This window comes from Zophobas morio, unplaced genomic scaffold (genome assembly GCF_036711695.1).
Source record: "Zophobas morio isolate AGI-343-1 ecotype UQ-CSIRO unplaced genomic scaffold, CSIRO_AGI_Zmor_V1 ptg000008l, whole genome shotgun sequence".
Lineage (NCBI taxonomy): Eukaryota > Metazoa > Arthropoda > Insecta > Coleoptera > Tenebrionidae > Zophobas > Zophobas morio.
Window position 1 is genome coordinate 9188150 of NW_026972113.1, and position 27029 is coordinate 9215178.

A 27029-nucleotide genomic window follows, 5' to 3' on the forward strand; every position below is an offset into this window, starting at 1 on the left:
TTTTATAATCTCTGGAATCTCGAGAACCTTTGGAATCTCTGGAAATTCTGAATTTCTAGATTCCTGACAATTTTACAACCAATTTCACGAATTCTTGAAATTTTTAGAATATCAATCATAAAAAATTTGTGGAATTCTGGAAATTTTTGATTTTTCTAAAATTTCTGAAAAAAAAATCCCCAACGCTCTTAAACATACCCATTTGAAAGTTGAGTCCTTAAATCCTTTGATTCCCTAAAATTCCTAGAATGTTTAGATTATTAGAATATTCAGAATTTCTAGAATCTCTAGAATCTTTTTCAGAATTTCGACCATTTGGCAATCTCTATAATTTCTGGAAACTGTGAATCTCTAGATTCTATCTTTAAAATCTTTGAAACCTGTGGAATCTTTGAAATTTTTGCAACCAATTTCCGGAATCCATTCTGAAAATGTTTGAATATTTAAGATCTCTGGAATCCTTGGATGTTTTGAAAGTACGAAGTATTTGAATTTTTAAATAACGCACTGTAGAAGGTTTGGAGTCTTTAGAAACTTTAGAATATTCAAATTCTTTTTTTAGAATCCCGAAAATTTTTAAAAATTTACTTTTTCTTCATTTGGGAATCTCTTTAGAATTTCTGGAAATTCTGAAACTTGAGATTCTATGGAATCTTCGAAATCTTTAAAACCTCTGGAATCATTGAAATATTTAGAACCAATTTCAGAAATACTTGAAATTTTTGGAATAGTAAATCCCTAAATTCCAAAAATTTGCGGAATTCTGGAAATCTTTGGAATATTTAGAATCTGTAGAATTTTTGTATATTTTTGAGACCTCTGAAATTTTCATGAATTTTAAAATAGAAAGTTTAGAATCTTTAGACTCCTTAGGATCCTCAAGATTTTTAAAATCTTTAGAAAATTTAAAATTTGTAGAAACCCTAGAATCTCTAGAATTTCTAAAACTCCAGAATTTTAGAATCGTTCGAAATTCTTGATTCTTTAGAATTTTTAGAAACTGTAGATAATTTAGAGTCTTCATAATCGCCAGAATTTCTAGAATTTATTAGAATTTTTCTTCAGAAGTTCTGCCACTTGGGAATTTCTACAATCTCTGAAATCTCGAGGATATTTGGAACCTTTGGAAAATCTAAATTTCTAGATTCTGTGGAATCTTTAGAATCTTCGAAATCTCTGGAATCTTTGAAAATTTCACAATCAGTTTCAGGAATTTTGGAAATTTTTGGGAATATTTAGAATCTCTGGAATTCCTGGATTTTTTCTCTGAAATTTTCATAATGGAATCTTTGAAATATGTAGAATCAGTTTCAGGAATCCTTGAAATTTTTGGAACAGTAAATCCCTAAATTCCAAAAATTTGTGGAATTCTGGAAATCTTTGGAATATTTAGAATCTGTAGAATTTCTGTATTTTTCTGAGAATTCTTTGCAACCGCTGAAATTTTCATGAATTTTAAATCTAGAAGTTTAGAATTTTTAGACTCCTTAGAATCCTCAAAAGTTTTAAAGTTTCTAAAAATTTTTTGAATCTTTAGAAACTTTAAAATTTGTAGAAACTCTAGAAACCCTAGAATCTGTAGAATTTCTAAAATTCCAGAACTTTAGAATCGTTAGAATCTCAGGAATCTCTATAATTTTTAGTACCTGGAGATAATTTAGAGTCTTCATAATCGTCAGAATTTCTAGAATTTATTAGAATTTTTCTTCAGAAGTTCTGCCATTTGGGAATTTCTACAATCTCTGAAATCTCGAGGATATTTGGAACCTTTGGAAAATCTAAATTTCTAGATTCTGTGGAATCTTTAGAATCTTCGAAATCTCTGGAATCTTTGAAAATTTTACGATCAGTTTCAGGAATTTTGGAAATTTTTGGGAATATTTAGATTCTCTGGAATTCCTGGATTTTTTTGAATTCTTCGCATTCTCTGAAATTTTCATAATGGAATCTTTGAAATATGTAGAATCAATTTCAGGAATCCTTGAAATTTTTGGAACAGTAAATTCCTAAATTCCAAAAATTTGTGCAATTCTGGAAATCTTTGGAATATTTAGAATCTGTAGAATTTCTGTATTTTTCTGAGAATTCTTTGCAACCGCTGAAATTTTCATGAATAGAATCCACAGAATCTTTAAAATCTTTCTTCAGATGTTCTACAACTTGGGAATTTTTATAATCTCTGGAATCTCGAGAACCTTTGGAATCTCTGGAAATTCTGAATTTCTAGATTCCTGACAATTTTACAACCAATTTCACGAATTCTTGAAATTTTTAGAATATCGATCATAAAAAATTTGTGGAATTCTGTAAATTTTTGCAATATTTAGAATATCTGGAATTTCTGGATTTTTTTGGATTCTTTGCAATCTCTGAAATTTTCATAATCTTTGATTTTTCTGAAGCTTCTAAAATTTTTGAAATATTTTAAGTGATTAAATAGGTTTCATTTGAAAGTTATAAACAATCAGCATTTTTTAAACAACACCCTGTAGAAATGAGTTTAAATCTTATTGATGGTAGAGATCTAGAAACCGTAGAATCTTTAGAAACTTTATAATTCTTAAATCTTTAAATTCAGGCATTCAGAAAATTTCTTTACAGTCTCTAAGTTCTATAAAACCTCTAGGATCTTTAGAAACTTTAGATAATAATCTAAATATAGTCTGTAGAATCGTCAAAATTCTCTACAGTCACTAGAGTTATTGTCTTATTGAAGTCTGAATAATACTGCTATATTTTATCGACTTGGCACTCGTCCACCACTAATTAACGTCTTCATGAAATCGATTTTTCGCAATTTTTTTATTCTGTGTACTTTTTTCCAGTTTACCGCTTGGGTGGACGCCGTCATTTTCGTTTTTAGTTTAGAAAACGAGTCTTCGTTCAACGCCATCTACAACTACTACACGAAGATGTCTCACTATAGGAACTCGGCGGAGATTCCGCTCATTTTAGTGGGAACACAAGGTAACGCGTTTTTGTTGTTTTTGGTCAAACTTAGTTTATGTGTGGGCTTTTCATCGCGGTATTGACGTTGCAGAGTTTCACTTTCATTGTTTTTGGGTTTAGAATTGCCTGAAAAGGTCCGTTTTCACTGTTAACCTCGAGTCGAACCCGACGAGATGGAATTAGCTCGGTCTTTTTGTAGCGTCCCGCACACTCATTCCATTAAAGAGCCATTAAGAAAACTATCTCGTTCCGTTTCCCCTTTCGATATTGACTTTATCCATCCATTTGCAGACGCAATAAGCGAGAATAATCCGCGAGTCATCGACGATTCCCGTGCAAGGAAACTGGCTAACGACCTGAAGAGGTGTTCTTATTACGAGACGTGTGCCACCTACGGTCTCAACGTCGAACGGGTCTTCCAAGACGGTGAGTAATCAACTTTTACGACAGCGAAACTCCCGCGGCGAAATTTAATGGTTGTCGTTCGATTCCGCTTTTGGCACGTGTGCACGGTAGACAGGTATAGGTCGGCCTTCACCTTTGACAAACCTCATATCATGAGTCACGATGAATCGAGAATGAGAGAATTTCTTTCAGCGTGCCAGAAAATCGTCCAACAACGATTATCGGTGTCGACGTCATGCCTCACCCCCACGAATTCACGGCCTTCGACACCCAACCACTTCCATCCAACCGGTGGACCAATGTCTGTCCCGAGACACCTACCCACTGCCCAGTCGAACAACGGCTTCTCTCAAATGTCACCTAGTCACAACACCCTCTCGCACAAGGTAAGCCACGGTCTTCAAATCGACCCGAGAAGGATAATAATCGATGTGCAGGATTCCATGAGTCTGCACTCGTTGGGCTCAAGGCAGGTCCACACCTTGTCGTCCTCGACTCACTACCTTCACCGCGACAAGTCGTCCGACGAAAAGTGGAACTCTTCGTCGTCGACACTGAGTCACGGTTCCTCCCAGATCTTGGTCCAGAGCGTCCCCACCGAGAACAACAACGTGGCCAAATTCGCGGCGCCTCACCCCGTGGACAACGTCCACAGCAACTCGAAGGACTCGAAGGACCTTCCGACCCCCAGTTCCACACCCACTACGGCTCGCAAGAGCCGGAGACGGTCCAACTTGTTCACCCCGTCGAAAAAAGGGGACGACAAGCTGAAGAACGTGGGGGATTTCGGGAGCGGGAGGGCCATTCCGCTCAAGCAAGGCTACTTGTACAAGAGGAGCAGTAAACCCTTGAATAAGGAATGGAAGAAGAAGTACGTCACGTTGTGCGATGACGGAAGATTGACGTACCACCCGAGTCTGCACGACTACATGGACGACGTACACGGTAAGGAGATATCCTTGCAGTACGTCACGGTTAAAGTCCCAGGCCAGAAGCCGCGAGGGTCCAAATCCATCATCACGGTCGCCGGGACCAACGGCAGCAGCAGTATTAACGAAGGCTTGGGGGGGCTGTCCCTGAGCGGCAAAGACAAACGCGCTACGGAGAAGGTACTACTCAGCGCGTTCGAAACGGTCAAGGACCCGAGCTCGAAGTACTCGCAAGTGAGCGGGGACGAAGGGATGGTCTTGTCGAATAGTAGTTCATTCGTTAACGGCGACGGGATCAAGACGGAGACGCCGAACGTGAAGAAGCGCCACCGGAGGATGAAGAGCAGCAGCGTGAAGAGCTCGGAATATGACGGTAAGTAACTTAATGGGACCCTTTTTTGGTGTTTTATACTGAGTTGTAGATCCCGACGGGTATGAATTCTATATCGTTTCGCTAGACAACAAGCAATGGCATTTCGAAGCGTCTAGTTCCGAAGAACGGGACGACTGGGTAGCTGCAATAGAACAACAGATCTTGAATTCGTTACAGTTGAACGAGTCCTCGAAGGGGAAAAAGCAGAGCAACCCCATGGAGGCCGCAACGATACAATCGATACGTAGTCGGGTACCTGGAAATGGGTTTTGCGTCGACTGTGATGCCACCAGTAAGTCTAGACCTTATTTTTAACGTGGCGTTGAAAAATAAGCAACCGTACACCTTTTGGGTTCAGTTTGAAAATCGGGCACAAATATTTTTTTTGATTAACTTCGAAACAATGAGTCTGATAAAAATTTCGTGGGGAGGATTTTTGTAGCTTTTACTATTGGCTACATATTTTATTAATAACTTTTCGGCGTAGTATTAATAATAAACTAGCTATGAACTGAAAATCAAAAAAATTAGGGGACAGGTATTTGAGGTGGGATAACTCTTACATTTTCTTCATTTCTACAAAAACATTGCTGCGTGGCTTTTTCAAAAACAGTTTTTATCAACAATTACTGTTTTTTTTTTTTTGATGAGTTGTCGGTGTTACCCAGGGACTAACAGTGAAAAATCTCTGGAATTTCAAAATTTTGTAGAACTCCTTCAAAACGCGAGGATTTATACTCTTCTTTATAATAATAAACCGTCCTGTTTTTGTAGAATTGAAAATAGAAGGGTTATCCCACGTTGAATACCTGTCCCCTAATTGTTTTATTTTTCAGCTCGTAACTTTTTTATTATTAATACTACGCCGAAAAGTTGTTAATAAAAGTTATAGATCATTACATTGTCTTCGAAAACGCCTCCTACGAATTTTTTGTCGGACGCACGGTTCCTGAAATAAATGAGTAAAACCATTGTGCCCGAAAAAAAATTGCACGGTTTCATGTCAGATTAAAGTACTGTACTGCACATGGTTGTGTAGATCGTGGCTTGGTTAAAAACTATCGTTTCAGCGTCAAAAAATGCGTGGGCGTACACTTTGTGCCCAGTTTTGAAAATCGGGCACAGATATTTTTGTCGTTTCAGTCCGCAACGGTGGGTCTGACAGAATTTTCGTGGGGAGAATTTTTGTAGTTAATACCATTGTCTACAACTTTTGTTAATAACTTTTCGGCGTAGTATTAATAATAAACTAGTTATGAACTGAAAAATAAAAAAATTAGGGGACAGGTATTTAAGGTGGGATAACTCTTGTATTTTCTTCATTTCTACAAAAAATATAGCTGCGTGGCTTTTTGAAAAGCAGTTTTTATCAACGATTGCTGTTTATTTATTTTATGAGTTGTCGGTGTTACCCAGGGACTAACAGTGAAAAATCTCTGGAATTTCAAATTTTGTAGAACTCCTTCAAAACGCGAGGATTTATACTCTTCTTTATAATAATAAACCGTCCTTTTTTTGTAGAATTGAAAATAGAAGGGTTATCCCACCTTAAATACCTGTCCCCTAATTGTTTTATTTTTCAGCTCGTAACTTTTTTAATATTAATACTACGCCGAAAAGTTGTTAATAAAAGTTATAGATGATTACATTGTCTACGAAAACGCTTCCTACGAATTTTTTGTCGGACGCACGGTTCCTGAAATAAATGAGTAAAACCATTGTGCCCGAAAAAGAATTGACTACCCAAATTGCACGGTTTAATGTCAGATTGCAGTACTGTGCTGTAGATGGTTCTGTAGATGCTGGCTTGGTTAAAAACAATCGATCCAGCGTCAAAAAATACGCGGGTGTACACTTTGTGCCCAGTTTTGAAAATCGGGCACAAATGTTTTTGTCGTTTCAGTCCGCAACGGTGGCTCTGACAGAAATTTCGTGGGGGGAATTTTTGTAGGTAATACCAGTGTCTACAACTTTTGTTAATAACTTTTCGGCGTAGTATTAATAATAAACTAGTTATGAACTGAAAAACAAAAAAATTAGGGGCCAGGTATTTAAGGTGGGATAACTCTTGTATTTTCTTGATTTCTACAAAAATATTGGTGCGTGGCTTTTTGAAAAAAGTTTTTATCAACGATTACTGTTTATTTTTTTGATGAGTTGTCGGTGTTACCCAGGGACTGACAGTGAAAAATCGCTGGAATTTCAAAATTTTGTAGAACTCCTTCAAAACGCGAGGATTTATACTCTTCTTTATAATAATAAACCGTCCTGTTTTTGTAGAATTGAAAATAGAATGGTTATCCCACCTTCAATACCTGTCCCCTAATTGTTTTATTTTTCAGCTCATAACTTGTTTATTATTAATACTACGCCGAAAAGTTGTTAATAATAAAAGTTATAGATCATTACATTGTCTACGAAAACGCCTCCTACGAATTTTTTGTCGGACGCACGGTTCCTGAAATAAATGAGTAAAACCATTGTGCCCGAACAAAAATTGACTACCCAAATTGCACGGTTTCATGTCAGGTTACAGTACTGTACTGTAAATGGTTCTGTAGATCCTGGCTTGGTTAAAAACTGTCGTTCCAGCGTCAAAAAATGCGCGGGTGTACACTTTGTGCCCAGTTTTGAAAATCGGGCACAAATGTTTTTGTCGTTTCAGTCCACAACGGTGGGTCTGACAGAAATTTCGTGGGGGGGAATTTTTGTAGGTAGTACCATTGTCTACAACTTTTGTTAATAACTTTTCGGCGTAGTATTAATAATAAACTAGTTATGAACTGAAAAACAAAAAAATTAGGGGCCAGGTATTTAAGGTGGGATAACTCTTGTATTTTCTTGATTTCTACAAAAATATTGGTGCGTGGCATTTTGAAAAGCAGTTTTTATCAACGATTACTGTTTACTTTTTTTTATGAGTTGTCGGTGTTACCCAGGGACTAACAGTGAAAAATCTCTGGAATTTCAAAATTTGTAGAACTCCTTCAAGACGCGAGGATTTATACTCTTCTTTATAATAATAAACCGTCCTGTTTTTGTAGAATTGAAAATAGAAGGGTTATCCCACCTTCAATACCTGTCCCCTAATTGTTTTATTTTTCAGCTCGTAACTTTTTATTATTAATACTACGCCGAAAAGTTGTTAATAAAAGTTATAGATCATTACATTGTCTACGAAAACGCCTTCCAAGAATTTTTTGTCGGACGCAGGGTTCCTGAAATAAATAAGTAAAACCATTGTGCCCGAAAAAAAATTGACTACCCAAATTGCACGGTTTCATATCAGATTACAGTACTGTACTGTAGATGGTTCTGTAGATCCTGGCTTGGTTAAAAACAATCGATCCAGCGTCAAAAAATGCGCGGGCGTACACTTTGTGCCCAGTTTTGAAAATCGGGCACAAAGGTTTTTGTCGTGTCAGTCCGCAACGGTGGGTCTGACAGAAATTTCGTGGGGAGAATTTTTGTAGGTAATACCATTGTCTACGACTTTTGTAATAACTTTTCGGCGTAGTATTAATAATAAACTAGTTATGAGCTGAAAATTAAAAAAATTAGGGGACAGGTATTTAAGGTGGGATAACTCTTGTATTTTCTTCATTTCTATAAAAACATTGCTGCGTGGCTTTTTGAAAATCAGTTTTTATCAACGATTACTGTTTATTTTTTTTGATGAGTTGTCGGTGTTACCCAGGGACTGATAGTGAAAAATCTCTTGAATTTCAAAATTTTGTAGAACTCCTTCAAAACGCGAGGATTTATACTCTTCTTTATAATAATAAACCGTCCTGTTTTTGTAGAATTGAAAATAGAAGGGTTATCCCACGTTGAATACCTGTCCCCTAATTGTTTTATTTTTCAGCTCGTAACTTTTTTATTATTAATACTGCGCCGAAAAGTTGTTGATAAAAGTTATAGATCATCACATTGCGTATAAAAACGCTCCTTAGGAATTTTTTGTCGGACGCACGGTTCCTGAAATAAATGAGTAAAACCATTGTGCCCGAAAAAAAATTGACTACTCAAATTGCACGGTTTCATGTCGGATTACAGTACTGTACTGTAGATGGTTCTGTAGATCCTGGCTTGGTTAAAAACAATCGATCCAGCGTCAAAAAATGCGCGGGCGTACACTTTGTGCCCAGTTTTGAAAATCGGTCACAAATGTTTTTGTCGTTTCAGTCCGCAACGGTGGGTCTGACAGAAATTTCGTGGGGGGAGTTTTTGTAGGTAATACCATTGTCTACAACTTTTGTTAATAATTTTTCGGCGTAGTATTAATAATAAACTAGTTATGAGCTGAAAATAAAAAAAATTAGGGGACAGGTATTTTGAGGTGGGATAACTCTTGTATTTTCTTCATTTCTACAAAAACATTGCTTCGTGGCTTTTTGAAAAGCAGTTTTTATCAATGATTACTGTTTTTTTTTTTTTGATGAGATGTCGGTGTTACCCAGGGACTAACAGTGAAAAATCTCTGGAATTTCAAAATTTTGTAGAACTCCTTCAAAACGCGACCATTTATACTCTTCTTTATAATAATAAACCGTCCTGTTTTTGTATAATTGAAAATAGAAGGGTTATCCCACGTTGAATACCTGTCCCCTAATTGTTTTCTTTTTCAGCTCTTAACTTTTTTATTATTAATACTACGCCGAAAAGTTATTAATAAAAGTAATAGATCATCACATTGCCTATAAAAACGTTTCTTACGAATTTTTTGTCGGACGCACGGTTCCTGAAATAAATGAAAAAAACCATTGAGCCCAGATTGTCGACCCACCCAATTTCACCCTCACGCCTACCCAAATCGCCGGCTTACTATACCACGATGTTTTTTTGTAGATCCTGACTGGGCGAGCCTGAATCTTGGCGTTCTCATGTGCATAGAATGTTCCGGGATTCACCGAAACCTAGGATCTCATATTTCTAGAGTTAGGTCCTTAGATTTGGACGAGTGGCCGTAAGTTCTTCCCCTTCACACTTAACAAAGCTCACGGGTACCTTTCAGAGCTGGTCATCTTAGCGTAATGTTGGCAATCGGCAACACTTTAGCCAATTCCGTGTGGGAATGCCGGATACAAGGTAGAACTAAACCGACTCCTACGTCCAGTAGAGAAGAGAAGGAAAGGTGGATAAGGGCCAAGTACGAGAGCAAGGAGTTCCTGCCTCCATCCAACAATACCATGCCCATAGGGCAACAATTAGTCGACGCCGTGTGTAGTTCAAACATGAAGGCCATCATCCACGTGTTGGCGGTAGCCAATACCGACCAAGTGAATTCGACGGTAGCTGCTAGGGATTTGCGGACGCCGCTGCATCTAGCGTGCGCGATGGGAAATCTCGCCGTGGCTCAGCTCTTGATTTGGGTAAGTCTTAACTCGTGATTGGCATTTGAATCGTGTTAAATTGATTTTTGTGTGTGCAGCACAACGCCAACGTGAAGGCGGTGGACCAAGACGGGCGCACTTGCCTGGCGTACGCCCGCGCCGCCGCCAGCATAGCGGCGGCGAAGCTGCAGACCAGCAACAGCGTGACGGCGGACTTGTCGGCCGCCGCCAGTCGGAGTCTGGTGGACCTACTCCTCTCCTATGGCTGTCCGGAAGTGTCTTGCGTGCCCGGGAGCGGCACTCTGCCCCGGCGACGGGGCAGCCAAACGATGCCTCAATTCGAGAAACTACCATCTAGCGTAATTTAAATTCAATAAATCCGACTGATTTTCACACTACAGGGTGCACTCTGTTTGTTCTAAATTGACGTCGTAATTTAGGTACACCCCCATTTAAAGTGTTCATGTTTGCAAGTGTTCAAGCCTACCCTGTACGAAACACTGCACTGATTAATGTATAAGTGTACCTAATGTAGTCAGTCATGTATGCAGCTGTACAATCAAGTTTTCGTCTCACTCGATGCACATTTACTGTACTTAATTTTGGTTTGGTTTGAGCCGTGATATGTCAATTTGCACTATTAAACACTCAGTAATTGGTAAGAGTCTTCGTGACTGTGAAGAGTATTATTCGTAAGTGACCATATACATACAAATCTTTTATATGTGAATTTATAATATTTGTACCTTGGACGTGATAGTAAGTTCTCTTTGCAATGTTTTATGGTTTGCGAGTGTTTTGTGTACCGTGGTATGGATTTATTTATGCAGAAATACTCTCTTTGTTTTGTTATTATTCGTGTATATAATTTCGCCAAAGATTTGTATCTATTGTTTTGTATATACGGAGCTAAATTATGTACAGAAATTATATATGTTGTTCTTCCTTACATAAAAATGTTACAGACTTTGGGTTGTTTTATTATATATTTCCCATTACAGAACTACTATATTGAAATTTATTTTTAAAATAATGATGTTGGCAACACCGACCCATTCTTTCACCGATTTGACAGTTCCGGTCAAATTAAAGTCCCTATATTAGTACTAATTTAATGTACTGTAATGCCAACATCATTATTTTAAAAATATATTTTACTAGCTGTAAGAGGTCGTGTAGTATTATTCTCGATCTTGAAGTAGGCTGGGCCATGAAAATCTAATACGTTTGTTGATAGTTGCTATTCCCTCTGTTTTCCTTGTTTTAAATTGAAGGTTAGATAATATGTCAAAAGCCTAAACATTATTGAAAAATAAAAAAAAATAATTGTTTGTGTTGGCAGTTCTGAATTACTGGCAGCAATGCTAGCATGTCAGGTCACAGTTGTCAATTTTGAAATGAACGCACTTAGTAAGCTTGATTAGAAAATGGCAGCTACTGACTTGATGCTCTAAATTTAAGTTTGACAATCAAGTATGCATTCATACAATTTCAAATGTGTAACCAACCTGACAAAAATTTACAGATGTTAATAGTGACTCGATAAATACAGCGTGATCAACAAATATTATTTGAGTTAGCGATAAAATTAATTAAATTGGGGAGATTTTTCTTGTTCTGCTAATGCCGAACCTGATTCAAATGTTTGTCACTATGTCACTTTGAAGCGGCCAAGAAAATTAAGTAATGAGTTATGACATTTCAGTAACAATAATCAATCAATAACAAACTGAAACCACTGAAATTCGGTATCACTGTCAACCATGTTAATTTTGAAAACAGGAAGTAAAATGGAGTGACAGTTCTGCCAATTTGAAGGAAAATTTGTTCATACTAATTGAGACAATAATTCTTAATCACGCTGTAGTACTTAATATCATCAAAAAAGGTCAAGTAGGCTATGAAATTTATTTTTAAAATAATGATGTTGGCAACGCCAACCTGTTCTTTCCACGATTTGATAGTTACAGTCAAATCAAAATCCCTATATTAGTACTAATTTAGGGTGTTTGCAGTCAAAACACTGTAATGCCAACATCATTATCACAAGGAGTCCCCGAGATTCTTTCAAACTAATTCAGAAACAAAATACAAGTTATTCTCGAGATTCTTTCAGACTACTTTATAAACCAGACACAAGGACTCCCCAAGATTCTAAGGATTCTAAAGATTATAGAGATACTAAATATTCTAAAGATTCTAAAGGTTCTAAAGATTCTAAAGATTTTAAATATTCTAAAGATTCTAAAGACTCTAAAAACTCTAAAGACTTTAAAGACTCCAAAGACTCTAAAAACTCTAAAGACTCTAAAGGGTATGAAGGTTCTGAAGACTCTGAAGACTTTGAAGAATCTTAAGACTGAAGAATCCAAAGACTCTAATGACCCTGAAGACTACAAAGACTCTCAAGACTCTAGAGAGATATAGAAGATAAAAATTCCAAACATTCCACAGAATCCATAGATTCCAAAAATTTCAAGGATTGCAAGGGTTCGAACCAAGGATTTCGAGGATTCCGAGGGTTCCGAGGATCCCGAGGAGTTCAAGGATTCCGAGGATTCCTAACATTCCGAAGATTTAGAAGATTTTGAAGATTCCGAGGATTCAGAGGATTCCGAGGATTCCAAAGATTCTAAAGATTACAAACATTACAAAGATTCAAAAGATTCCAAAATTCCAAAGATATCGAAGATTACAAAGATTTCAAAGATTCCAAGGATTCCAAGAATTCCAAGGATTCCAAAGATACCAAGGATTCCAAAAATTCCAAGGGTTCCAAGGATTCCATGGATTCTTGGATTCCGAGGGTACCGAGGGTTTCGCGGGTTCCGAGGATTCCGAGGTTTCCGAAGATTCCGAGAATTCCGGTTATTCCAGAGATTCCGCGATGGCAAGGATTCCCAGGATTCTAAGGATTCCATGGATTTCGAGGATTCCAAGGATTTCAAAGATTTCAAGGAATCCAAGGATTGCAAGGCTTCCGAGGCTTCCCAGCATCCCGAGGATTCCGATGATCCTGAGGATTCCGATTATTCCGACGATTCCGAAGATTCCGAATAACACGAGTATTCCGAGGACTCCAAGGTTCTGAAGATTCCAGAGATTCTAAAGATTCCAAAGATTCCAAAGGTTCAAAAAATTCCAAAGATTCCAAAAATTCCAAGGATTCTAAGGATTCCAAGTATTCCAAGGATTTCAAGGATTCAAAGGATACCAAGGAGTCCAAGGATTAAAAGGATTTCAGGTGTTCTAAGGGTTCCAAGGATTCCAAGGATTCCAAGAATTCAAAGGATTCCAATGATACCAAAAATTCCGAAGATTCCAAAGATTTCGAAGATTTCGAAGATTCCAAGGACTCCAAGTATTCTAAAATTTCCAAAGATTCCAAAGATTCCAAGTATTCCAAGAATTCCAGAAGACCAAGAATCCCAAAGATTCCAAAGATTTCAAGTATTCCAAGGATTCCATGGATTTCAAGGATTCCAAAGATTTCAAAGATTTCAAGGAATCCAAGGATTGCAAGGCTTCCAAGGATTCCATGGATTGCGAGGGTTCCGAGGATTCCGAGGTTTCCCAGGATCCCGAGGATTCCGATGATCCTGAGGATTCCAATTATTCCGACGATTCCGAAGATTCCGAATAACACGAGTATTCCGAGGACTCCAAGGTTCTAAAGATTCCAAAGATTCTAAAGATTCCAAAGATTCCAAAGGTTCCAAAAATTCCAAAAATTCCAAGAATTCTAAGGATTCCAAGAATTCTAGAAGACCAAGGAGCCCAAAGATTCCAAAGATTTCAAGTATTCCAAGGATTCCGTGGATTTCAAGGATTCCAAGGATTTCAAAGATTTCAAGGAATCGAAGGATTGCAAGGCTTCCAAGGCTTCCAACGATTGCATGGATTTCGAGGGTTCCGAGGATTCCGAGGTTTCCCAGGATCCCGAGGATTCCGATGATCCTGAGAATTCCGATTATTCCGACGATTCCTAAGATTCCGAATAACACGAGTATTCCGAGGACTCCAAGGTTCTAAAGATTCCAAAGATTCTAAAGATTCCAAAGATTCCAAAGGTTCCAAAAATTCCAAAGATTCCAAAAATCCCAAGGATTCTAAGGATTCCAAGGATTCCAAGTATTCCAAGGATTTCAAGGATTCTAAGGATACCAAGGAGTCCAAGGATTAAAAGGATTCCAGGTGTTCTAAGGGTTCCAAGGATTCCAAGGATTCCAAGAATTCAAAGCATTCCAATGATACCAAAAATTCCGAAGATTCCAAAGATTCCGAAGATTTCGAAGATTCCAAGGACTCCAAGTATTCTAAAATTTCCAAAGATTCCAAAGATTCCAAGTATTCCAAGAATTCCAGAAGACCAAGAATCCCAAAGATTCCAAAGATTTCAAGTATTCCAAGGATTCCATGGATTTCAAGGATTCCAAGGATTTCAAAGATTTCAAGGAATCCAAGGATTGCAAGGCGTCCAAGGATTCCATGGATTGCGAGGGTTCCGAGGATTCCGAGGTTTCCCAGGATCCCGAGGATTCCGATAATCCTGAGGATTCCAATTATTCCGACGATTCCGAAGATTCCGAAGATTCCGAATAACACGAGTATTCCGAGGACTCCAAGGTTCTAAAGATTCCAAAGATTCTAAAGATTCCAAAGATTCCAAAGGTTCCAAAAATTCCAAAAATTCCAAGGATCCTAAGGATTCCAAGAATTCTAGAAGACCAAGGATCCCAAAGATTCCAAAGATTTCAAGTATTCCAAGGATTCCATGGATTTCAAGTATTCCAAGGATTTCAAAGATTTCAAGGAATCTAAGGATCGCAAGGCTTCCAAGGCTTCCAAGGATTCCATGGATTTCGAGGGTTCCGAGGATTCCGAGGTTTCCCAGGATCCCGAGGATTCCGATGATCCTGAGAATTCCGATTATTCCGACGATTCCTAAGATTCCGAATAACACGAGTATTCCGAGGACTCCAAGGTTCTAAAAATTCCAAAGATTCCAAAAATCCCAAGGATTCTAAGGATTCCAAGTATTCCAAGTATTCCAAGGATTTCAAGGATTCTAAGGATACCAAGGAGTCCAAGGATTAAAAGGATTCCAGGTGTTCTAAGGGTTCCAAAGATTCCAAGGATTCCAAGAATTCAAAGGATTCCAATGATACCAAAGATTCCGAAGATTCCAAAGATTCCGAAGATTTCGAAGATTCCAAGGACTCCAAGGATTCTAAAATTTCCAAAGATTCCAAAGATTCCAAGTATTCCAAGAAATTCAGAAGACCAAGGATCCCAAAGATTCCAAAGATTCCAAGTATTCCAAAGGCTCCAAAAATTACAAAGATTCCAAAAATTCCGAGGATTCTAAGGATTCCAAGTATTCCAAGGATTTCAAGGATTCTAAGGATACCAAGGAGTCCAAGGATTAAAAGGATTCCAGGTGTTCTAAGGGTTCCAAGGATTCCAATGATACCAAAGATCCGAAGATTCCAATGATTCCGAAGATTTCTAAGATTCCAAGGACTCCAAGGATTCTAAAATTTCCAAAGATTCCAAAGATTCCAAAGATTCCAAGTATTCCAAGGATTCCAAGGATTCCAAGAATTCCAAGGATTTCAAAGATTTCAAGGAATCCAAGGATTGCAAGGCTTCCAAGGCTTCCAAGGATTCCATGGATTTCGAGGGTTCTGAGGATTCCGAGGTTTCCCAGGATCCCGAGGATTCCGATGATCCTGAGAATTCCGATTATTCCGACGATTCCGAAGATTCCGAATAACACGAGTATTCCGAGGACTCCAAGGTTCTAAAGATTCCAAAGATTCTAAAGATTCCAAAGGTTCCAAAAATTCCAAAGATTCCAAAAATCCCAAGGATTCCAAGTATTCCAAGGATTTCAAGGATTCTAAGGATACCAAGGAGTCCAAGGATTAAAAGGATTCCAGGTGTTCTAAGGGTTCCAAGGATTCCAAGAATTCAAAGGATTCCAATGATACCAAAGATTCCGAAGATTCCAAAGATTCCGAAGATTTCGAAGGTTCCAAGGACTCCAAGGATTCTTTCCAAAGATTCCAAAGATTCCAAGTATTCCAAGAATTCCAGAAGACCAAGGATCCCAAAGATTCCAAAGATTCCAAGTATTCCAAAGGTTCCAAAAATTACAAAGATTCCAAAAATTCCGAGGATTCTAAGGATTCCAAGTATTCCAAGGATTTCAAGGATTCTAAGGATACCAAGGAGTCCAAGGATTAAAAGGATTCCAGGTGTTCTAAGGGTTCCAAGGATTCCAAGGATTCCAAGAATTCAAAGGATTCCAATGATACCAAAGATCCGAAGATTTCAATGATTCCGAAGATTTCGAAGATTCCAAGGACTCCAAGGATTCTAAAATTTCCAAAGATTCCAAAGATTCCAAAGATTCCAAGTATTCCAAGGATTCCAAGGATTCCAAGAATTCCAAGGATTTCAAAGATTTCAAGGAATCCAAGGATTGCAAGGCTTCCAAGGCTTCCAAGGATTGCATGGATTTCGAGGGTTCCGAGGATTCCGAGGTTTCCCAGGATCCCGAGGATTCCGATGATCCTGAGGATTCCGATTATTCCGACGATTCCGAAGATTCCGAATAACACGAGAATTCCGAGGACTCCAAGGTTCTAAAGATTCCAAAGATTCTAAAGATTCCAAAGATTCCAAAGGTTCCAAAAATTCCAAATATTCCAAATATTCCAAAAATTCCAAGGATTCTAAGGATTCCAAATATTCCAAGGATTTCAAGGATTCTAAGGATACCAAGGAGTCCAAGGATTAAAAGGATTCTAGGTGTTCCAAGGGTTCCAAGGATTCCAAGGATTCCAAGAATTCAAAGGTTTCCAATGATACCGAAGATTCCATAGATTCCGAAGATTCCAAAGATTCCGAAGATTTCGAAGATTCCAAGGACTCCAAGGATTCTAAAATTTCCAAAGATTCCAAAGATTCCAAAGATTCCAAGTATTCCAAGAATTCCAGAAGACCAAGGATTCCAAAGATTCCAAGTATTCCAAGGATTCCATGGATTTCAAGGATTCCAAAGATTTCAAGGAATCCAAGGATTGCAAGGCTTCCAAGGCTTCCAAGGATTCCATGGATTTCGAGGGTCCCGAGGATTCCGAGGTTTCCGAAGATTCCGAAGATTCCAAATAACACGAGTATTCCGAGGATTCCAAGGTTCTAAAGATTCCAAAGATTCCAAAGATTCCAAAGATTCCAAAGATTCCAAAGATTCCAAAGATTCCAAAAATTCCAAGGATTCTAAGGATTCCAAGTATTCCAAGGATTTCAAGGATTCTATGGATACCAAGGAGTCCAATGATTAAAAGGATTCCAGGTGTTCCAAGGATTCCAAGGATTCCAAGAATTCAAAGGATTCCAAGAATTCAAAGGATTCCAATGATACCAAAGATTCCATAGATTTCGAGGATTCCAAAGATTCCGAAGATTTCGAAGATTCCAAGGATTCCAAGGATTCTAAAATTTCCAAAGATTCCAAGTATTCCAAGAATTCCAGAAGACCAAGGATCCCAAAGATTCCAAAGATTCCAAGGATTCCAAGGATTCCAAGGATTCTAAAATTTCTAAAGATTCCAAAGATTCCAAAAATTCCACGGATTCCAAGGATTCCAAGTATTCCAAGGATTTCAAGGATTCTAAGGATAGCATGTGGTATTATCTATTATCGATCTTGAAGTAGGGTTGGCCATGAAAATCTAATAAGTTTGTTGGTAGTTGCTATTCCCTCAGTTTCTCTTGTTGTTTTAAATTTAAGGTTAGGTAATGTGTCAAAAGCGTAATCATTGTTGAAAAAATAAATAAATAAACGTTTTGTTTACTTGATTTAAAATTGCAAAGTCGAATAGTGAAATCCATTTGCAGTAAATGTCGCGATAATTAAGTCAAACTAGTGACATACAAAAAACCCTACCATCGAATCAATTTGTCCAACATGAAGAAAAAGTGTCAGTGCCAACTTTAATTCGAAAAGACCGTGAATGCATAATATCGGGCGACTATACATTTATGATTGAAGCAATTTTTTGTGTTGGCAGTTCTGAATTATTGGCATGTCAGTTCACAGTTGTCAATTATGAAATATTAGAAAATGGCTTGACAAGAAATACTGGTTAAGTTAGCTATAAAATTAATTAAATTGGGGAGATTTTTTTTGCACTGCTATTGTCGATCCTGATTCAAATGTTTGGCGCTATGTCAATTTGAAGCGATCAAGAAAATTAAGTTCAGAGTTATGACATTGCGGTAATAATCAGTCAATAACAAAGTTTCACTGAAATTCTATGTCGCTATTAGCCATGTTAATTTTGAGAATAGGAAGTAAAGTGGGGTGACTGACAGTTCTGCCAATTTGAAGCAAAATTTGTTCATACCAATTGAAACACTTAATATCAACAATAAGCCCTAGTGGGCGATGAAATATTTTTAAAATAATGATGTTGGCAACACCGACTTTGCAGTCAAATAACTGTAATACCAACATCATTATTTTAAAAATAAATTTACAAAAATGATTTTGTTCGACCATATGGTATTATAGCTATTATCCATTCTTGATTTCGTCGAAACAGGTTGGCCTTGAAAACTAGTAAGTTTGTTGGTAGTTGATACAAAATAATCAAAATCCCTTCAATTTTTGTTGTTGTTTGAAATGTAAGGTTAGGAAATGTGTGAAAAATATAAATATTGTTGACAAAATTAAACATCTATAAATGTCAATTTAATAATCAGATAGCCACCATAAAATTTTTATATGTCGCCAACCTGACCAAAAAAAATCCAAACATTAATAGTCATTCAGTAAGTAAAATAAAGTCCAGGCCATTTCTGGCTCCCCATTAGTATAAATTTTGGAAAATTGTCGGCTGTTTTTCCAATTTTAATAGAAAAAGGGGGAAAAACTTGTATGAGGTTAAAAATTTGTCAGTTCTTTTTAATATCAAAGAACTTGAATGTAATGATAGGTAAATTTTAGTTTCCCGCTTGATTAATTAATGAGCTTGTTAATAAAACGTCAATCTCGTCGCTGCCAACTGCACTGACCAAAAAACGAAGCAAGACAGTCTAACCAACTTTATTTTAATCTTTCGGTTTTCAATTAAATGAATTTCTTGAATTTCACTGTCTGGATGCTTTGAATATAAACTGCACCATAAATTTAATAACGTGTATAATTTAATCCAGTCGTGAAAATAAAAGCACACAGTAAAATTTAAAAAGAAATTAAGTACCAGACGGAATAATGAAAACCCAAGCGATGTAAATTAGTTTCATACTTTACGCTTCTATATAGTTGGTTGCCCACACTTTCGCTGAAAAGATAGAGGAAATAACATTTTTTTACACAGTATCTGTTTCCAGTCTCTGTAAGATCACCCTTTTGTGTACTGTCTATACGGTTGAATAAAATATGTGTGTTCACTTATACCCCACTGACCCCTCTAAACAACCTAAACCAATCCACTCCCAGCGCCGCTTTCCATAAATCAATTAAAAGAAACCCAGAAAAACAATAATAATAGCCATAAAGATAACAAACGGCAATGCACTCGATGAATAAATCAGATGTTTAATCTCCACAATAAATCAAACGCGTAAAGTGAGCTGTATCTGTAAATTATTCCAAAATGCATGTTGTGCCTCAGATAGTGGATTTGTATCAGTAAACACATAAATATAAGAGAACATTCCTCCGTTATCGTGCTTCCGCTGCCACCCTTCACCATATTAAACTAATTTTCTCCAAAACAGAATATGTCAGCCAGGATAATCCTAGTGTGGTGCTACGTGTTTGTCTTATGCTGTGCTAATAAAACTTTAAAATTCCCAGACGGGTTTAAATTTGGAGTGGCTACGGCGGCGTACCAGGTGGAAGGAGGATGGAACGCGAGTGGTAAGGAGCAACCCTGAGACCCGTGTTATTCGTGCTCGTGTTCAACGATTTAGTCGGTTTCAGGTAAAGGCGAAAATATCTGGGATCGATTAACCCATTCTTATCCAGATTTGATTACTGACCATAGTACAGGAGATGTGGCGTGCGATTCGTACGATCTATGGAACACTGACATCAAGTTGTTGAAGTACCTGAACGTGGACTACTACAGGTTTTCTTTATCGTGGTCCAGGATTCTACCCAGTGGTTTCGCAACTCACGTGAACCCAGATGGGGTTCGGTACTACAATAATTTAATTGATGGGTTGCTTTCCAATGGGATTGCACCAGTGGTGACGCTGTACCACTGGGATCTTCCTCAATCTTTACAGGATCTGGGTGGGTGGACCAATCCTCTCATTGCAGATTATTTTGAAGATTTTGCCCGAGTCGCGTTTGGACTGTTTGGTGATAGGGTGAAAGCTTGGATTACTATCAACGAACCTGCTAGTATTTGTGTTGATACATACGAAAATGGTAAAGGGGCTCCTGCCTATGTGGAATCTCCTGGAATTGGGTTATATCTATGTGGGAAAACTATATTACTAGCACATGCCAAAGCGTACAGACTATATGATAATGAGTTCAGACAGACACAATTCGGTGAGACACAATAATGTCTAAAACACAGTTTGGTTAGTAACGTTGAGTTTCCACCAGGAATTGTTGGTATCACGGTTGATTCCATATGGGCCGAACCTAAAACTAATTCAACCGTGGATGTAATAGCCGCAGAAAGAGAAATGCAGTTTGGGCTGGGGTGGTGGGCAAACCCTATATTTTCAGCGTCAGGTGACTACCCCGAAATTATGAAAGTGCGTATCGCCGAAAATAGCAAACGAGAAAATTTTACTAAATCAAGACTTCCCGCTTTAAACCCGAGTGAAGTGAAGCTGATTCAAGGAACATTCGACTTTTTTGGTTTGAACCATTACCACACGTGGTTGATTGCGGATCACGAGTACCAGTATAATCGTTCTTCGTATCAGAAGGATAAAGGTACCTTGGGGACACAAAATCCCGACTGGAAACCCACTCCGGAGATTGTACCTTGGGGTTTTCGGAAACTACTAAACTGGGTTAAGACGCAATACAACAATCCGTTGGTTGTTGTGACAGAGAATGGGTTTGGGGATGCAGGAGGTCTCAAGGACAGGAATCGCGTGATCTTTTTATATGTTAGTATTTGAGACTTAAATTTGTCAATACATTGTGAGTTTCAGGGATTCATGAAAGCCCTTCTTTTATCAATTCTGGAAGACAACTGCAACGTGAAAGGTTACACGGTTTGGAGCATTATGGACAATATGGAGTGGAGAAGTGGTTTCACGTAACTTATTCGTTTTTCTCTTTCTAAATAATTAAAATATCGTTTTCTAGGGTCAAGTTTGGCCTCTACGACGTCAACTTCACCGATCCTCGAAGACAAAGAACCCCGAAAGCTTCAGCCGGATTTTACCGATACGTTATTCGAAATCGAGTTTTACCCGAAAAATAGGATGCTCGGTTGCTTAACCCCAAAGATTGTATTCCTTTTTATGCTTGAATAAACTGCTGTATTTTAATCAATCAATCACGGAACGTCATTAAAAACCGTTGTCGTGGGTTTTTTTGGGCAGTGCAGCTGTCTACCTGCTTATGTAAATTTACGAAGGACCTGTTTGGGGCATCTTCAGGCGCTGCGTTAGATAACAGTCACGTTAACATAATTTGTTGGAGGAAACAGGTCCGACGATTTTTTTGTGAATTCTTTAGTCAATAAGACAACTATTCTCAGTCGCGGTGCGTTGGGTCAATTATAAATATTGACCTTATGTAACATAATTGTCATACTTTTTTATTATCTAGCGATTGGCTAACACTATTTCTAATATTTTTATTCCACCGTGCCAAATTACTGTTGAAGATGCTGACAATGGGTATTGATGGAATTCCCTCTTTTTTTACTTAAAGACTGTGCGCAGATTCTTGCTGAGCCACTTTGTATTATATTTAATTTAATAATAAAGAAATCCGTCTTTCCTTCACTTTGGAAGAAGGGTTATATTTGTCTCCTTCTTAAGAAAGCACGGCAGAAATCAATTTTGTATTCTCACAACATCAAAGTGTCTTTGTTACTTTCTGAGCGTAAGCAATCACGATCCCTACAGGACGAAGAAATAGATCTCCCATTTCCGTCTGTCTGTCCGTCTATCTGTCCGGCTGTTTTTTATTAGACAGATGATCTCCGATTGTTGTCAAATTTTATAATTGTCTAATCATCGCCACCAATAATGTACATAGTAAATGGGTTTTAAATTGTATAAATAACATAGTCCTACACATGTAGTTTATGACTCCGTGTTGAGTTTTTACCCGAAACGTCCAGATTTTTGGAAAAAAATCAAAATTATAGAACAACGTTTCGCAATTTTAATAAAAATTTATTCGCTTATCCTCTCCAAAAAGTTGATGATGTTATCTCAAAATTTTGGTGGATAAATACTATCTAAAATATACAAAATATGATCAGTCTATATTTGTGATTTATTACTGCATTTATATTTTTTAGATTTGCTTAAACAGGGCGACTAAAAAAAAATAATGACTGAGTTGTTAAAAAATAAACATCCAATCAGATTTAGGAATTTAACTCGTTACTATGGAAATTTGCAATTCAACGCCTTTGACAAGTCTTTACAAGTTTAATAGGGGCAAAATAACTCTTCCCTTACCAAGTACTAGCCTCGCCCACACGCCTCCTATTTTCGCAGAGGATATGTTATTTGCCAAAATAAGACTTACGTTAGCAAGTACTAGGCCCGCCCACCCTCCCTTATTTTCTCAGAAGGTATGTTATTTGCCAAAATCAGTCTTATCTTATCCCTAAAAGGACGAAAAAGGAAGAAAATGACGAGAAGGAAGAAAAACGACGAAAAAGGACGAAAAGGGATAATAAGGACGAAAAAGGACGAAAAGGACGAATAAGGACGAAAGAGGACGAAAAGGACGAATAAGGACGAAAAAGGACGAAAAGGACGAAAAAAACGAGAAGAACGAAAAAGGACGAAAATAATGAAAGGGACGAAAAAGGACGAGAAGGACGAAAAATACAAATAGGACGAAAAAGGACGACAAAGAACAAAAAAGCACGAACAAGGACGAAAAAGGACGAAAAGGACGGAAACGGACGAAAAAGGACGAGAAGGACGAAAAAGGACGAAAAGTAGTACAAAGGACGAAAAGCACGAAAACGACGAAAATAATGAAAGGAACGAAAAAGGACGAGAATGACGAAAAGGACGTAAAAGAACGAAAAAGGACGAAAAGACGAAAAGGACGAAAAAGGACGAAAATGAGAAAAAGGACGAAAATGACGAAAAGGAAGAAAAAGGACGAAAAAGTAGTAGTTCTGTTGGGCAATAAACTTTATTATTATTATTATTATTATTATTAATAATATTATTAAAAAGGTCGAAAAGTGGGAAAAAGGACGAAAAGTACGAAAAAGACGAGAAGAACGAAAAAGGACGAAAATAACGAAAAGGACGAGAAAGGACGTAAAAGGACGGAAATGACAAAAGGGAGAAAAAGGACGAAAAGTAGGAAAAAGGACGAAAAGCACGACAAGGACGGAAAAGGATAATAAGGACGAAAAAGGACGAACTGGACGAAGAGAACGAAATGATGAAAAAAGACGAAAAGGACGAAAAAGACAAAAAGGACTAACAAGGACGAAAAGGACGAAAAAGGACGAAAAGGACGAAAAAGGACGAGAAAGGACGACATAGTATGAAAAGGATGAAAAAGGATAAGAAGGACGAATAAGGGCGAATAGGACGAAAAAGGACGAAAAAGGGCGAAAAGGAAGAAAAAAGGACGAAAAAGGAGGAAAAGGAGGAAAAGGACGACATAGGAGCTACGAGCTCGAATTTTCATAATTTGAAACCTTCTGGTTTTTTTTAGAGAATGTGAAAGCTTCTGAAAGGCCCCATCAATATATTTTTTTAAAGGAAATGAAGCCTTCTTTGGGACTCCAAGTGTCCTTTTTTTAAGAAGTTGAGACCTTGGACGCCTTAACTGTCTTTTTTTAAAGAAGTTGAAACTTTCTCTAGCGCCCTAAGTGTATTTTTTTTAAAGAAGTGAAACCTTCTCGACGTTCCCAAGTGTCTTTTTTTAATAATGTGAAACCTTCTCGGGGACCCCAAGTGTCTTTTTTTGAAAGAAAGTGAAACCTTCTCTGGGGTCTCAAGTGTCTTTTTTAATAATGTGAAACCTTCTCGAAGTTCCCAAGGTTCTTTTAAAGAAGGTAAAATCTTCTCTGGAGTCCCAAGTGTCCTTTTTTTAAGAATTTGAAACCTCCTTGGGCGCCATAACTGTCTTTTTTTAAAGAAGTTGAAACCATCCCAGGGATCCCAACGTTTTTCTTTTGATAATGTGAAATCTTTTCGGTGTTTCCAACTGTCTTTTTTTAAAAAATTTGAAACCTTCTTGGAGGCACCAAGTGTATTTTTTTTAAAGAAAGTGGAACTTTCGTGGGGATTCCAACTGTCTTTATTAATAATTTGAAATCTTCTCCCGGGGTCCCAACTGTTTTTTTTATAATGTGAAACGTTCTCGGGGTTCCCATCTGCCTTTTTTTTAAAGAAAGTGAAACCTTCTCGAAGGTCTTAAATGTCTTTTTTTAATAATGTGAAACCTTCTTGGGGACCCCAAGTGTATTTTTTTAAAAGAAAGTGAAACATTCTCTGGGGTCCCAATTGTCTTTTCTTAATAATGTGAAGCCTTCTCGGAGTTCCCAAGTTTCTTTTTTAAAGAAGGTAAAATCTTCTCTGGTCCACAAATGTCTTTTTTTTAAGAAGATCAAATCCTCTCGAGCGCCACAACTGTCTTTTTTTTAAAGAAGTTGAAACCTTGTCCGTGGTCCCAACTGTGTTTTCTATTAATGTGAAACCTTCTCGGGGTTTCCTTCTATCATTTTTGTTAAAGAAGTGTAACCTTATCGGGGGCCCCAAATCCACTTTTTTAAGGAAAATGAAACCTTCTCGAGGGTCCCAAATGTTTTTTTAATGATGTGAAGCCTTCTCGCTGACCCCAAGTGTCTTTTTTGAAAGAAAGTGAAACATTCTCTGGGGTCCCAACTGTCTTTTTTTAATGAAGCCTTTCGGAGTCCCCAATTTTCTTTGTTTAAAAAACGGTAAAACATTCTTTGGTGTCCTTTTTTAAGAAGTTGAAACCTTCACGGGCGCCACGACTGTCTTTTTTTTTTAAGAATGTGAAACCGTCTCGAGGATCCCCACTGTTTTTAATGTGAAACCTTCTCGGGGGTTCCAACTGTTTTTTTTAATAACGTGAAACCTTCTTCAGGTACCAACTGTTTTTATTAATAATGTGAAACTTTCTCAGGGATCCCAACTGTTTTTAATGTGAAACCTTCTCGGGGGTTCCAACTGTTTTTTCTAATAATGTGAAACCTTCTCCGGGTTCCAACTGTTTTTATTAATTATGTGAAACCTTCTCGGGGATCCCAACTGTTTTTAATGTGAAACCTTCTCGGGGGTTCCAACTGATTTTTCTAATAATGTGAAACCTTCTCCGGGTTCCAACTGTTTTTATTAATAAGGTGAAACCCTCTCCGGGGGTTCCAATTGGTTTCTTTTTTAAATGTGAAACATTCTCATAATTGCCAAATTTGTCTTTTTTTTTAAGTTGAAACCTTCTCGGGGATCCCACCGGTTTTTTTTGATAATGTGAAACCTTCTCGGGGGTTCCAACTGTTTTTTCTAATAATGTGAAACCTTCTCAGGGTTGCCAAATTTGTCTTTTTTTTTAAGTTGAAACCTTCTCGGGGATCCCACAGGTTTTTTTTTTGATAATGTGAAACCTTCTCGGGATCGACAATTGGTTTTTTTTGATAATGTGAAACCTTCTCCGGGGGTTCCAATTGGTTTCTTTTTTAAACGTGAAACATTCTCAGGATTGCCAAATTTGTCTTTTTTTTAAGTTGAAACCTTCTCGGGGATCCCACAGGTTTTTTTTTTGATAATGTGAAACCTTCTCGGGATCGACAATTGGTTTTTTTTAATAATGAGAAACCTTCTCAGGGTTCCCAAATTTGTCTTTTTTTTTAAGTTGCAACCTTCTGGAGGATCCCACCGGTTTTTTTTTGATAATGTGAAACCTTCTCGGGGGTTCCAACTGTTTTTTCTAATAATGTGAAACCTTCTCAGGGTTGCCAAGTTTGTCTTTTTTCTTTAAGTTGAAACCTTCTCGGGGATCTCACCGGTTTCTTTTTTATAATGTGAAACCTTCTCGGGATCCCCAATTGGTTTTTTTTAAAATGCGAAACCTTCTCAGGATTCCCAAATTTGTCATTTCTTTTTTAAATTGCAACCTTCTGGAGGATCCCACCGGTTTTTTTTTGATAATGTGCAACCTTCTCGAGGGTTCCAACTGTTTTTTCTAATAATGTGCAACCTTCTCAGGGTTCCCAAATTTGTCTTTTTTTTTAAGTTGAAACCTTCTCGGGGATCTCACCGGTTTTTTTTTTGATAATGTGAAACCTTCTCGGGCGCTCCAAGTGTATTTTTTTGAAAGAATGTGAAACCTTCTCGGGGGTCCCAACTGTTTTTTCTAATAATGTGAAACCTTCTCAGGGTTACCAAATTTGTTTATTTTTTTTTAATAATGTGAAACCTTCTCAGGGTTCCCAAATTTGTCTATTTTTTAAGTTGAAACCTTCTCGGGGATCCCACCGGTTTTTTTTGATAATGTGAAATCTTCTCAGGGTTACCAAATTTGTCTTTTTTTTAAGTTGAAACCTTCTCGGGGATCCCACCGGTTTTTTTATTGATAATGTGAAACCTTCTCGGGATCCCCGATTGGTTTTTTTAATAATGTGAAACCTTCTCAGGGTTCCCAAATTTGTCTTTTTTTTTAAGTTGAAACCTTCTCGGGGATCCCACCGGTTTATTTTTGATAATGTGAAACCTTCTCTGGGGTTCTAACTGTTTTTTTAATAATGTGAAACCTTCTCAGGGTTGCCAAACTTTTCTTTTTTTTTTTAAGTTGAAACCTTCTCGGGA

The 27029-nt window shown here is 37.5% G+C and overlaps 3 protein-coding genes across 5 annotated transcripts in view; all 3 read left to right on the top strand.

Moving 5' to 3' along the window:
- LOC135125234 (centaurin-gamma-1A) overlaps window positions 1-10958 on the top strand; it is a 155362-nt gene extending 144404 nt beyond the window's left edge. For all 3 annotated transcript variants that reach the window (XM_064050667.1, XM_064050666.1, XM_064050668.1), the window contains 8 exons: window positions 2826-2967; window positions 3241-3375; window positions 3547-3740; window positions 3792-4656; window positions 4706-4948; window positions 9505-9622; window positions 9671-10028; window positions 10088-10958. In XM_064050667.1, coding sequence (XP_063906737.1) covers window positions 2826-2967; window positions 3241-3375; window positions 3547-3740; window positions 3792-4656; window positions 4706-4948; window positions 9505-9622; window positions 9671-10028; window positions 10088-10357 — 2325 coding nt within the window. In that variant the 3' untranslated portion in view covers window positions 10358-10958. The remainder of the gene's footprint in view (window positions 1-2825; window positions 2968-3240; window positions 3376-3546; window positions 3741-3791; window positions 4657-4705; window positions 4949-9504; window positions 9623-9670; window positions 10029-10087) is intronic.
- A 3805-nt stretch (window positions 10959-14763) lies between these two features.
- Window positions 14764-17710, top strand: LOC135124819 (putative uncharacterized protein DDB_G0281733). The gene is made up of 9 exons (XM_064050042.1): window positions 14764-14874; window positions 15108-15429; window positions 15503-15673; window positions 15790-15868; window positions 15932-16186; window positions 16250-16636; window positions 16806-17020; window positions 17067-17289; window positions 17353-17710. Exons 1-9 carry the CDS (start codon window positions 14764-14766, stop codon window positions 17708-17710), a joined length of 2121 nt encoding a protein of 706 aa, XP_063906112.1.
- A 1696-nt stretch (window positions 17711-19406) lies between these two features.
- Window positions 19407-21538, top strand: LOC135124794 (myrosinase 1-like). The gene is made up of 5 exons (XM_064050010.1): window positions 19407-19926; window positions 19990-20568; window positions 20626-21143; window positions 21189-21295; window positions 21346-21538. Exons 1-5 carry the CDS (start codon window positions 19788-19790, stop codon window positions 21461-21463), a joined length of 1461 nt encoding a protein of 486 aa, XP_063906080.1. The 5' UTR covers window positions 19407-19787; the 3' UTR covers window positions 21464-21538.
- The last annotated feature ends 5491 nt before the right edge of the window (window positions 21539-27029 follow it).